The sequence below is a fragment of the Oryctolagus cuniculus genome, chromosome 8 (assembly GCF_964237555.1).
Source record: "Oryctolagus cuniculus chromosome 8, mOryCun1.1, whole genome shotgun sequence".
NCBI lineage: Eukaryota > Metazoa > Chordata > Mammalia > Lagomorpha > Leporidae > Oryctolagus > Oryctolagus cuniculus.
In genome coordinates this window covers 135417375-135431616 of record NC_091439.1, presented here as the reverse complement: position 1 = coordinate 135431616, position 14242 = coordinate 135417375, and the positions used below count along the sequence as shown (strand labels likewise).

The window sequence follows — 14242 nt, the reverse complement described above, 5'->3', positions numbered from 1 at the left end:
TTTCTTTTCCTTTGGTTCACCACCCAAATTGCCGCTGCACACCGCGCCAATCTGAAGCCAGGAACCAGGTGCTTCCTCCTGGTCTCCCATGTGGGTGCAGGGCCCAAGCACTTGGGCCATCCTCCACTGCTTTCCCTGGCCACAGCAGAGTGCTGGCCTGGAAGAGGAGCAACCAGGACTGCATCCAGCGCCGCAACCGGGACTAGAACCTGGGGTGCCGGCACCGCAGGCAGAGGATTAGCCTAGTGAGCAGCGGTGCCGGCCAAGACCTACTTTTAAATGTAGCTGATTCTGGCTAGAAGAGATAGTGACATTTCTTCTTCTAAAGGAATGAGCCACTTGTATGATGTGGGATGCATGCAGAAGACCATCATAAAGAGCCAATGGACATTATAAGGAAAACAAACACTTTACAACTCAATATTTTATATACAGGAATAAATTGATAATCTGCATATCATTGTCTAAAAATGGCACTGATGTCTAATTAATAATTTTCTGAACCAGAAAACATCAGATCCAAAGGGATTTACTGGCGAATTTTCCCAAATATTTATGGAAGAAATTACACTAAATGAATAGTTCCAAAAATGAATTTAACAAAATACTTCTTTAAGGTAATCTACAGGATTCTTGATGGTCAAAATCAAATAAATAAATAAATGGAGACATAGTCTTTATTCATAACTCTGAATCAATATTGTCACGGTGATGCTTCCTACCAACTTCGAGCAAATATTTAACACAACCCCAATTAGAAAATTATCAAACTACTTTAGGGATATAAAAAATTGACTGTAAACTTTATATGGAGGGTTAAGACCCAAAATGCCCAACAAAATATTGAAGAACAAAATAGGAGACCAAGTACTACCTGAGTTGAACGTATTCTTTAAAGATACAGTATTCAAGATACTGTGATTTTGGCAAAATAATAGATAAATAAATCAATGGAACCGGATAGAGAGCCTATACACAGACTATAATTAACATTAGCATACCTTTGACAAAGGCACAAAGGCAATATAATAGAACAGATAGTCTTTTGTTAACACATGGTTTTGGAGCAACTGGATATCCAAATGCAAAAGTAATGAATTGTTCTAAATATAGACTTGAATCTCTCACAAAAAATTACTCAAAATGTATAGAAAACTAAATGTGAAATGCAAAACTACAGTACTCCTAGTATATACCATAGGACAAAACCTAGATGATCTCAAGTTTCATGATAAATTTTTAGATGCAACACCAAAGGCATTATCCATGTAAGACATCATTGATTAACTAGACTTCATTGAAATTAAAAATGTATACTCTGAAAAATATGATGTATGCCAAGAACATGCAAAGACAAACCACACATCTGTGAGAAAAATGTTCACAAAAGACACATTTGATAAAGGCTTATATACTGATAACACTACATGCAGCGGAGGGTGAGAAGGAATAGGAAGTCTCCTATGCACTGCTGGTGGGTTGAAAATGGTACAGCCACTTCAGCTTACACTGCCGGTTTCTTACTAAACTACACGTATTCTTATCATACCGCCCACCGACTGTGCTCCCCTGTATTTCCTTAAGGCTGAAATTCCCACACAAATATCTGTGCATTTATTTATAGAGACCGTATAATTTGTTATTGCCTAAATTTGGAAGCAACCAAGATGTCCTTATGTAGGAAAATGGGATGTATGCAGAAAGAGTTCAGAAATCATAACAGGCCTATATTACTACTTTCATGCATCTCTTGGATCAATGAGATTCTGAACATAGTTTTCGCTCTCCCAACTTCATAATCTTCAAATTATAAAGGCACTGTTAGATAAAAAGCAAGTCCAAATTAAAGGTAGATAAAAAATGACCAAGATATGTAGCAGATGAATGTTATTATAAGTTGAATTGTTTCCATCAAATGATGTTTTAAAGTCTTAATCCCTAGAATGCAGAATTTTATTTTCTTTGGAAATAGCCATTGCAGATGCATTTAGACAACACAAAATCTGGCCATTCCAGATTGGAGTTGACCCTTAACCTGTGTTCCTACAAGAAGAGTCAGGACTATGTGAAGACAAACACAGGGAGAACAATATGTAACTACACAGGGGTTGGAGTAATTCCTTCATGTCAAGGAATGTCTGGGGCTCCCTGAATCTGGACAAGTAGAGGAAGCACCTCCTCCAGGGACTTCAGAGGGAGCATGGCCCTGACAATCCTCTGATTCTATGCTTTCAGCTTCTGGAGTGAGAATATAAATTTGCTGTTTTAGCACCCCACATTGTGGTTTTGTGTTATGGCAGCCCTAAGAAACTTGAATATCGCTGTTTGAGTGGAGTGCTATGCACTGCCATTCTCCAGTAATTAACCATCTTCCCTTTAGATTTAGGTGTGGGTTCTATGATAAGTAGCTTCCAAATGATCACATTTTCATAGTTTATAGAATCAGCCTATTTCCTGCCCAAGCTTATGTATACTGTTTAGGACAGAAGCATAATCCACTTCAATTTAGGTTATATGGATTATAAATAATTAGGGAAATTCATCAATGTGATGGCCATTTCCTATTATCCTAATTTGGTTTCTTCTCTCCATTACTCCCTAAGCCCTATATCTATTTTTGGAGAAAGCTTATTTCTCTTATTTTGGATCCAGACTCCAAAATCTAGGTATTACCATTTCCTTTAAACTAGACTGTATGTCTTAGTGACCCCCACATGATAATATCTGTATTTTGCCAAATAGCTCTTAAGAAAGAACTACTTTTAAAAATCTTATCCTTAATAATTGTTTATACGTGTGTATTTATATATACATATATATAATTTTATTGACAACTTTGCAAAGAAATGCACCATAATAATGTGGACTTAATAATAAAATCAGATTGAATACATTATAATGGGTCCCTCATCACTGACATGTACTGAGGTATGCTGGTGATTCAATCTCATATAATTTATGTATACTGTGCTACAAAGTGCTCAATTGTCAATAGTGTCTCTGAATTATTGATAAGCTTTTATTGACTAATAGAAATTTACTCATTACATCAGATGCAATTTTATAAATTCTGTAATATAGGGAATTTGAAACTGCTTTAGGTATTTAAGGTATAGAAATCTATCAAAAGCAAATATTTGTATTTAAACTGTATACCATCATATAAATGCCATTTGAAATTAACATTGCTTATATTCCAGCCAAACTCTGGTCTTAAAATGTTGTATTCTCACACTCATTAATGATATAGTTTAAATTTATTATTATTAGTAGTAGCAGTGTTACGCAATGCATTTAGCAAAACATAAATATATGTGTATGCTATCTTTAATGAATTTTATTGATATAATAATTAATCATACCTGAGTTAGTTCATTAATATCTACAAGTCCATTATTGTCTGCATCAAAATATTTAAACATTTGATCCACCAATAGCTTCTTCCGAAATATGTCATCATCATTAGGATTTTCATTTTCTTGTGTAATATATTTTTGATTTTGTAAGTCTAAAAGCATGCTTTTCATCTTGATGTATTCAGTGGTCTTGCAGTTATCACCTGTAACAAAAGAACTAGGTTATTTTCAGAGTAAAATTATTGAGAAGAAATAATTTAATTTATTACTATTGAGAAACTGATGTTATATGGGCAACATGTCTTCTATATCTTTTATTTATGATTTTGTATATTTAACCATATGTATTAGGAAAGGGGATGGGGTACTTTTATAGTAGGATAGAAAACTTTCATTTCTGTCAAATCTAAGAACAACCTAAGCACTATGTAGTATCTTTTTGGGGAAAGCATTGGTGCTAGAAGAGACACAAACAAATATGATAGTTCCTATTGCCTCCGTAACTTAATAGATTCATTGTCTTAGTTTGACCCCTCACCACACATCTCTACACCAATAGTTTTATAGCTGCAGAAAATGGAGTAAAGGAAAATTAGTGAATTGCCCTAGATAGGAGGTTAAACTGTGTTGGATTTCATATTTTCAATCAATTATACCTGGGTTCAAAAAAACATAACAGACTTAAAAATAACATTATAATATTTTAAAATTTAAAGACACATAAATATAAACATAGTCATGAGGTTGAATGTGAGATTTTATTCCATGTATACATTGTACAAAGTTCAATCAGGTAAATATATTTATCATTTCAAGCATTTGACATTTCTTTACAGTGAAAAAATCAAAAATCCTATCTCCTAGTCTTTTCTTAACAGAAAAACATACAGTACATTAAAAATAGAGTCCCGAAACTTTTTTCTCCCATCTAGTTATAATCTAATGCCCACCTAACATCTCTTCTGTATACATCCTTTTGCAATCTCTGTTAACCCCCATTATAACTTTTTAAAAAACATTTATTGGAGCCGGTGCCATGGTGCAGTAAGATAATCCTCCACCTGTGGTGCCGGCAGCCCATATGGGCGCCGGTTCTGGTTCTGGCTGCCCCTCTTCCAATCCATCTCTCTGCTATGGCCTAGGAAAGCAGTAGAAGATGGCCCAAGTGCTTGGGCCCCTGCACCCGCATGGGAGACTTGGAAGAAGCACCTGCCACCTGGCTCCTGGCTTTGGATCAGCGTAGTTCTGGCCACTGCGGCCATCTGAGGAGTGAACTAATGGAAGGAAGATCTTTCTCTCTGTCTCTCCCTCTCACTGTCTGTAACGCTACCTCTCAAATAAATAAATAAAATATTTAAACAATTATTTATTTACATGAAAAGAAGTGTTACAGAGACACAGAGATATCTTCTATCTGTTGGTTCACTACCCAAATGGTCACAAAGGCCAGAGCTGTGCTGATCTGAATCCAGGAGCCTGGAACATCTTATAGGTCTCCCATGTGAGTGCAGAGGTCCACACGCTTGGGCCATCGTCTGCTGCTTCCTCAGGCACACTAGCCGGGAGCTGCATTGGAAGTGGAGGAGCCAGGACTAGAACCGGCACCTTGAACAGGCGCCCATAAAGGATGCTGGCACTACAGGTGGCGGTTTTACCCCTTATGTCACAAGTCCAGGTCACTATATCTTTAACTTGTAGATCACTTATTTTTTAGACTCCACACAGAAATCAGATCACATGATATTTGTGTTTCTGTACTTGTTTCATTTGATTTAACATAATGATTCAGGGTAATTATACAAAATTCTTCAAAAATACTTTAAGGTATCTGGATTTGTTTTGAAAAAAAAATATACATGTATTTATGTATTTATATATATTTAACACTTTTTATAAATTCTGACATGAGTCTCATCAGTATTCTTGTAAAAGTCTTCTTAGTGCTGTTACTCATTTCTCTCTTTGCAGGACACTCAAGGTATAGCATGATTTATATTTGAATCTTGTATCCTGAGGCATTCACTTTATAAATTTAATCTCTATAAAACTTGAAGTAACTGCATTACAAATTTGCAGTATCTCCCATGTAATAACCAGCAAAATACTGAAACATTAAAGTTAAGAAAACTATTGCTCTTCTTAATATTTCTCAAAAAACCCTGTAATTCCTCTACTATGTTCACATATTACATACAAAGGAATTTACTAAAAATGACACCATGATGATATCTTTATAAATAGTATTGGCAACAAAAGGCAAATTATTGATAACAAATGTGACATAAAATATATTACACTAAGATACAATGCATAACGCAATTCTCAAATGAAAAAGTATTATATTATCTGCAAGTTTTTGCAACATACTTTTTAGAAGAAAAACCTCTATTATTGCCTATATTATAGGTAATGCCTATATAAATATTAGGCTATGACAGCATCCACAATTTAAAAAATTTTCTGAAGATGTTTCAGTATATGTCTGAAAGGCAGGGAGTTGAAAACAATATTTGAAGTCTTATTCTCTTTCAGGACAAAATGGAAAACAATCTGTCCTAGAGAGATGAGAGATGATTTTATTTTTCATAGACGGTGAAATGACTACTGCTGTTCAGCAATTTTAGGGTTCAGCAGTCCTGTCAAGAAGTTCTTTCCATACAACAAAATGTAAACTTTGGGCAGCAGATTAAGTCATTTTTGCATTATTCTGTTCTCACTAAGGAATAATAATACGAATATGCTTTCATAATAGCAGGGAACTCACTGCCAAAATAGAGAAGTGATCAGGCCCAGAGTCAGAGCTAGCAATTTGGGTGTCTGGGAAAGCGGCACAGAGAAGTGCTCAGATATGGTTGTATGTTGTGCTCCTGTGTGTGCGTGCGTTTGTCCATCAAGAAGGAGAGGAATTCGTGATGGAAGAATGGGGAAAGACATAACAGACCATTCCAGTAGCCATGTTCTGCATTGCAGGATCTGGATCCAGATCTCCTTCATCTCTATTGATTGCCAGAGGGGGAAGGGAGTTCTGGGACAGAAAGTTGACTCTGGGCCCAGGCAATGAAAACATCGAAAGCTGGTGAAAGGCAGATGGAAACAGAGTTTAAGCATTACAGATATCTCCCTAGTATTTAAAATGATGGAAAAGGATACAGTTTGAGCTATGATTGTGTTTATGTTCTAATCAATCAATGTAATCATCATAATATATCCATCCATACTCTCATTCTACAAATTAAATTTCTTCTCAAGGCCACGCATTGGAGTGGCTGCTGATAATCCACAAAAATAACAAAGTTATTGCAGCCGATGCATTCACAGTGTATGGAAATGAACGGAATGCAGCCATGAAATTATGCACATCTTTTTGCTACTTGTAATAAAATCAGTTGCAATCTCTTTTAGTAGCAAATATATCTATTATGTTACATTTAATTAATTATTTTTTATTTATTTGAAACACAAGCAGACAGGGAGACACAGGGAGACAGAGCGAGATCTCCCATCTGCTAGTTCATTCCTCAAATGCTTACATCAACTGGAGCTGGGCCATGACATAGCCAGGAGACAGAAACACAGACCAGACAGATCACATGGGTAGTGGGGACCCAATTATCTGAGCCCTCACCTGCCGCCTCCCAGGGTGTGTATCAGCAGTAAGCTGATATTTGGAGAGGAGCTGGGACTCAAAGCCAGGCAAGCAGGCAAGTAGTTGGGTCCCTGCCAGTGAAATGGGAAACCTGGACTGCGATGCTGGCTCCCAGCTTTGGCTTGGCTCAACTGGAGGACATTGCAGGCGCTTACAGGATGGATGGCATGCACTCTCTCTTTCTCCGCTCCCCGTCCTCACCCCAAGCCATTGCTTTGAGAACTCTACAGATCTAGAAAGGGGCCAAATGACTTTTACACACAGGAAAAATACCTCTTGTATCTGCTAACTTTACGTCTTTCATCTTCAGCACTGTTTTTTTAATGGCCAATTAATGGTTAAACTTTTATATGAATTCAATAAATTTGCCCAAGGTTTATTTGTAAATTGAGTGAATAGCATGGTTACATAAGAGACAGAGAAAAAAGAAATTGCAAATTTTATTTGAAAAAAAAAGGAAAGGAAAGGAAATAAATAATCAAAAAGTACCTTAGAGGTAAGAAGTAATCTGTGGGAAATTAATGGTGAGAACGCAAAAGGGGAAATAACTTTTCAAGAAATAATGTGACTGAATGTCAAACATCTCAGAGTAAAGAAGTAGGATGAAACAACATGCTAATTGGATTCCTTAATTGAAGATAATTGGTGACTTTAAAGGAAAAAATTAATGAATAAATGGAGCAGACTTCATATTTCAAGAATAAAATGAACTAGTTTTATGTTACAGTGAGTTAAGAGATTAACACAAAATCAGGGTTTAGAAGCACTTAATAGTTACCATCATTTTATAATTATCAATGGGAAAGAAATGGAATTAACGAAGTTAATGAAGAAGAATAAATGATTAGAAATTGAGGTCCCTATCGAAGAATAGTATTAGGCAGGAAGCTGAGTTGTTCCTGGTTGTTTATCTGCTACATTAGCAGTATCCTTTTCTGGACCCACTGTTGTGGCACAGCAGGTTAAACAACCCATAGGCACCAGGAAGGCAGCAGATGATGGCCCCACAGCTTAGGACTCTGCCACCCACCTTGGAGACCCAGATGGAGTTCCAAGCTCTTGACTTCCTTCTGGCCCAGCCTTGGCATCGCAGCTATTTGGAGAGTGAACCAGCTGATGGAGGAAGATTCTCTCTCTCTCTCTCTGCACCCCACCATTTCTCTCTCTCTCTCTCTCTCTCTCTCTATGAGAAACCACCCCACCCCAACTCCCAGCATCTTTGCCTTTCAAGCAAGTAAATAATTTTTTGAGAGTTTACTGTCAAAAGGATTGGTATAGCCAAGGGAAAGAACTGTTCCTGGCTTCACTTCCTACTCTGGGGCAACAGTAAGAAAGCTGCATCACTGTTGCTGTTCTAGACATGGAAAGTAACACTGATGAAGACGACATCCGTCCATCGGCTTCCCTCCCATGGATGCAGTGAAACCTGGGCTGTACTGATGCTTGATGCAATCATTCCAAGGGCACTTAAAAAAAAAAAATCTGCAGGTTGCACAATCAAATGGCTGTACCTGTGTAGCAGAAGATCCTCTCCTTGCCTCTGCAAGACTGAGGATAATCACGCTTTCCGTAACTGATAGTGCAGCAGTCAGTTCTCAGATGGTAAGTGCTCACTATTGCATATGCTCTCAATTATGATATGTTTTTTAAAGGCTTAATTTGTTCTTACTCTGTAAATTACAATGTAATCCTTCCCTACCATCCACTAGTAAAAATTATCAATTTTTTTCCTTTCAGTGCAAATTCTTCAATTAAAAGCATATAATTTTTAAAGATTATATTTAGAGTTTGATTAATTTCATGTCAATGTAAGCTAAGATATTGAAACCCAAAAAAATAAAAATTACATAATTTTGCTTTGGTGTCAACTCTATTCACATATGATGATATATATGGGAACTGTTTTCCCTCAAACTATCCAACTGTTGCTAATACAACACATTTTTGATAAATATACATTTTTAGCAAAAGAGTATGCCAAACTTTCATTGATTGCTTTAAATATGTATATATGGATCAGGTTTAATATGAAAAACTGCCATATTTATATCAATTTTAAGGAACTAAAATTGTCTTCCTTAAGGATGGCCTGAAAATAATCTTTCATTGGAATACCTACTTAAATGTCAAAAAGATATAGATATAAGTTATATTGTGTTAGGTGAACATCACTTAAGTGTACTAAAGTTATACAAAAGCTTATTCTATGTTTCAGGGAATATTTTAGTACAGAGGAATCACTAATACAAACACATAAAATGCACCAATTCAAAACACTGTACATTTAGAGATCATGGGTTCATCACATATGTGAAAAAATTTAAAATATGTATTTTAGAAGATTTTAGCTTCACTGAAAATTTAGGGCAATTACTAAGGTCCCATATATCCCTGTTCACACATTTGCAGCACCTTCCCCACTGTCAGTGTCTTGTGCACACTAACCTATTGGCAATCAATGAACCAACATTGACGTTTGCATCATTATCACCTCAAATCCTTCGGTATGTTAGGATTTTTGTTGCAGTACATTCTATAGGTCTTGATAAATGTGTAATGACATGTATCTACCATTATATATCAGACAGAATAGTTTCACTGCCTGAAAAATCCTCTGCACCCCATCTTTTCATTCCTGTTCCCTTCTGATCCCTCAATCATTGATGGTTTTAATGCCCCTAGTTGTGCCTTTTCTAGCATATCCTATAGTTGGAAGAACATCACATACAGAGCTTCTCAGCTTCTTTCACTTAGCAGTAAATATTTGTTTACAATATCTATTTTCTTTAGTTTTTAATTTTCATTTACTTATTTTCACTGTACTTAAAGGCAGAGAGAATGAGAGAGAGATAGAGAGAGAGAGATACATTGATCTTCCATCTACTGGTTCACTCTCCAAATGGGAGGTTCCCATCTGGAGCCAGCAGCCAGGAGCTTCATCCAGGTCTCTCACATAGGTAGCAGGGTCCCTAATACTTGGGCCATCCTCCACTGCTTTCCCACGCAATTAGCAGTGAACTAGACAGAAAGGAGAGCAGCTGGAACTAGATCCGGTGCCCATATGGGATGCCGATGTTGAAGGCTGTAGCTTTATATTCTACGTCACAACGTCAGCCCCCTTATAACTTATAGTTTCTTGATAACTCCCTGTATGCTTGTATCTGACACACGTTATCAGAAACAAATCACATTTTCTGGTTTTTCTGTATTGGGAGAGAAAGGTGTTTTGGTTGACATGGCCTTAATTTCTCCAACAATTATTAGACCAACTACAGAATAATAAAAAGAATGACTCATCCAGTGTCTAAATGTTCGGTCAGGATATAACAACATCACTTCAAAAATAGTAAGTCAAGTGGTGAGGTGACACAATTACAAGGCAAACTTGATAAAACTCAGCAGTAGAGAAAATCTGTAATGCATGTACATGAGAAATATATATATCAAGCAGCTGTTAAGCATAGTGCTTTGATCTGGAACAAATCCAGCAATCTACTTTAACAGGAATGCCGTATTCTTATTTAAAGCATAAAATTAAATGTTGACTTTCTATAAAGTAAAAGTTTGATGTTCAGGGTAATTTCTTCTTGAGGTTCATACATAATTTCTGAGTACTTTGGTCTGTATGTTGTTTAAAGTGTTTAGTTTTGAGCATAATCACTTTTGGCCTTTTTCTGGTTAAAGAAACAAAAGTTCATGCACATTTATATACGTTATGGATGTTTATAAGTGTCTGCCAGCCACTTTCTTTACCTCATTTATTCCCAAAAATGCAAAATCAGTACTGAAAAACAGGATCTATTCTGTGTTTTTAAACACCATATCCCTTGACTATTTATAGGAATAAAAGCAAACATACTAGAGAACATATGTATATGTGTATTGACCTCCGGCAATGTATTATCTTATCAGATTCAATACGAAGTAAATCATTGCAAAATAAGTCTAATTTATCCTATATAACTGGGAATGTTCAAATAGTTCCATATCAATATAAAATGCATAGCACTGTTATTGTTGTGATTTTTTTAAAGATTTATTTATTTATTTGAAAGTGAGAGTTACACAGAGAGAGGAGAGGCAGAGAGAGAAAGAAAGAGAGAGAGAGAGAGAAAGAGAGAGAGAGAGGTCTTCCATCCGCTGGTTCACTCCCCAATTGGCTGCAATGGCCGGAACTACGCCAATCTGAAGCCAGGAGCCAGGAGCTTCTTCTAGGTCTTCCACGCGGGTGCAGGGGCCCAAGGACTTGGGCCATCTTCTACTGCTTTCCCAGGCCTTAGCAGAGAGCTGGATTGGAAGTGGAGCAGCCAGGTCTTGAACTGGCACCCACCTGGGATGCCAGCACTTCAGGTCAGGGCGTCAACCCACTGCACCACAGTGCCAGACCCTGTTGTGATTAATTTATGCTAGATGCTTTTATACAGTCTCAATAGTAAAGTATGTCGATATATTCATAACAATTTATAGCTCACTGGACTTGAGAAGAGATTTCTTGCAGCAAGTCTGCCTTATTGGGTAATTGAATATATAAACAAGCTATCTGAATACATGTAATCTGAAAGAAGTCAGTCCCTGTGGCAGTCACAAGCATGTGTCAGCTGCAATTATTTCTGTAACCCACAACCAACCTCTAGTAGTGGTTCATGAGACGATCCATAAGAGATCCGTGAGAAGTTGTATTTTACTTTGGTTAGGCCCCGATGCTAACATTACTTATTTTGCCAGTATCTCCAGACCAACCAAATAAACACATGTGATTCTATCATTTTTTCCTTCCACAGGTGTTAATTCAGTATTCTCCAATAAGTCCTTCTTCTACAACTTCAAGCATTAAATGATCAAGAAAATATTTCTTCAGCTGGACATATATCTACCACTCTCCAAATATGTGACCTTAAGTCTGAAATTTCAAACATTGTTCAGGCATAAAGTTATATATGTTAAGGATTTTTGGAATATATAGATATATTTGGAAGATTACAAATACTAATTTCAATTCTTTGCTATACACAGTACTATAGAAATTTGACATGTTCTCTTAATTCACACACACTTACCACAGGTAAATAATAAATATCTGTTTAACCATGCACTCTTTAATGAGTTTGCATCATAACAGCCCCCTATGAAACTCATCAAAGGTATCTATGAAGTAGATAAGAACGAATACAAAGTGCAGTTGGGAGGTAATAGCAGATAGAACAGTGGATACTTGAAGATTTGTACTTCCCATAACTCTGATGTCATCAATAGAAATTGGGTTTATGAGATATTGGGCAGTTAAATGGGAGGAAATCATGAATTAGTATTGAAAAGAGGAGTTGGGGGTAATTGTGGAATATCTTGGTAGAGGCCTTGATGAAAAGCCAAGATTCGGTTTAGTAGTTTGGGAGCTTTGTAGTTCGGAAGAAAGCAGAATTTGATATATTGGACTCGTAAGCCACTAGTGAACACATGACAGTTGAAGATCTGAATGACACATGAGACTGACAAAGTAGAATATCTGAAAAGCATTAGGTGATGATCACTATGGTCAAGTTATGGCAATATACATTTGTAAGGAGTAATATGTCAGATTTCCTAAATAGAGGTTGCCAACATGATGATTAATTAGTGAAATAAAAAATTAAGATGGTTTAATCAAACAATTTTTTTGGCTAAAATCTATTTCTTGATCAGCGGAAAAACAATACTTAACTCCTGCAAATTAGATAGAAGGATGTGAGGAATACAACAAAATGCAAGTTTCTCTGTGAAATCCAGTTGACATTTTGATTTACTGTATATACAAGGGGTGTGTATGTGTGCACATTTGCACAGGCACATTAACAGGTGGGTGAGCGGGAGCTAGCACGTAGAACAAAAATGCAGGATTATTGTAACAGTACTAAAATTGCATGTAGAAATATACCCCTTTGATATGGCATGGACCCATGCTCAGAAAATACCATCACGTTGCCTTATCGAAGACATGTTCAAAATAATGCTTACAATAGAATGCTGCTTTTCAATAATTTGACTTTTCTCATGTAAATTTTGCTATAACCTAAAAGCACAAGTTATTAATATATTGACTTAAAAATTTATTGTAAATGATATTTCTACAATTAATAGATATAAAATTCCTAATTTTCACCATAAAAATAAGCAGCAGCAGATAATTATTTAAGTAGCTGTCCTTTTCATCTATGTTTTCAGATGAAAATGAATCACAAAGGTTTGATTTAAAGTCATTCATTTTTATAAATGATACGCAGAATCATTTAATAAACTCCTTTAAAGCAATTTATGGATTTCAGTTTTCTGATGAAAGAAACAGCAAATTTTACCTTTATATATACTACAAAATTCTTATCATTTACGGCTTTAGTTATCTGTTTACAGGCAGTGGAAACAAAACCCTCTCTTTGAAGAAGCCAATGTTAATAATCAAATGCCTGTCTCTATATATGATTTCTAAATACTAATGCAAAAACATATACATGATAATTTAATGATATTTTATTTTATGAAATTACATTTATTTCTTCTTAAACTCCATAATTGAAACACCTGAACATAATCTATATAATTTATATTTAATGATATCATTCTGTGTGTGATTTTTCTATTGCTTAGGCTGTGTACTGATTTCTGGTGTATTTTGTACTTTCAGAAGTAGCCAACAGATTGCTAGGTATTGCCAATCGAAAATTATCCAATATTTATAGCATGACTTTCTAGGTTATCTGATTCTAGCCTTTCATTGCCTTTGAGATATTTTACTACTCCATAAATTATAGATAACAAAGCAATGCACAATAACTCTTGTCTGAATGTACAAATGAATTCTGACTGGAAGTGATTCAATTAACTTCTCTTCTGACTTTGTGGAAAAATCCTGGTTCATGTGTGTTGGTAGTGTTATTTCTATAATTATTCCATCTAAATTTGTGACTGTTTTCCTTCTTTGAACTGACTATAGCATCTGCCCAGTTACTCATAAATAGTGGGCTAATTACATTTTAATGTGTTCATTTTATACTTACATGATTGTCATGACTTTACCTTTAAAATATTATCCTTTAGAGGCCCAAATACATAATTCTTTTTCCTTAAGATGCTGAAGGTAAGAAAAGTTTTCTTATAATATGCTTATAATTTCTTTAATTCATTTCATTTATTTGGGAGTCAGAGTGACCAAGAGAGAGGGAGGGAGAAAAGTGAAGAGATATTCCATTTGCTGGTTATGCCCCAAATA

General features: G+C 35.8%; 1 protein-coding gene across 6 annotated transcripts in view; it reads right to left on the bottom strand.

The window, feature by feature from the left end:
* FSTL5 (follistatin like 5) overlaps positions 1 to 14242 on the bottom strand; it is an 837077-nt gene that overhangs the window by 414027 nt on the left and 408808 nt on the right. For all 6 annotated transcript variants that reach the window (XM_051831718.2, XM_051831717.2, XM_051831719.2 and 3 more), the window contains exon 5: positions 3363 to 3559. In XM_051831718.2, the coding sequence (XP_051687678.2) occupies positions 3363 to 3559 (197 nt within the window). The remainder of the gene's footprint in view (positions 1 to 3362; positions 3560 to 14242) is intronic.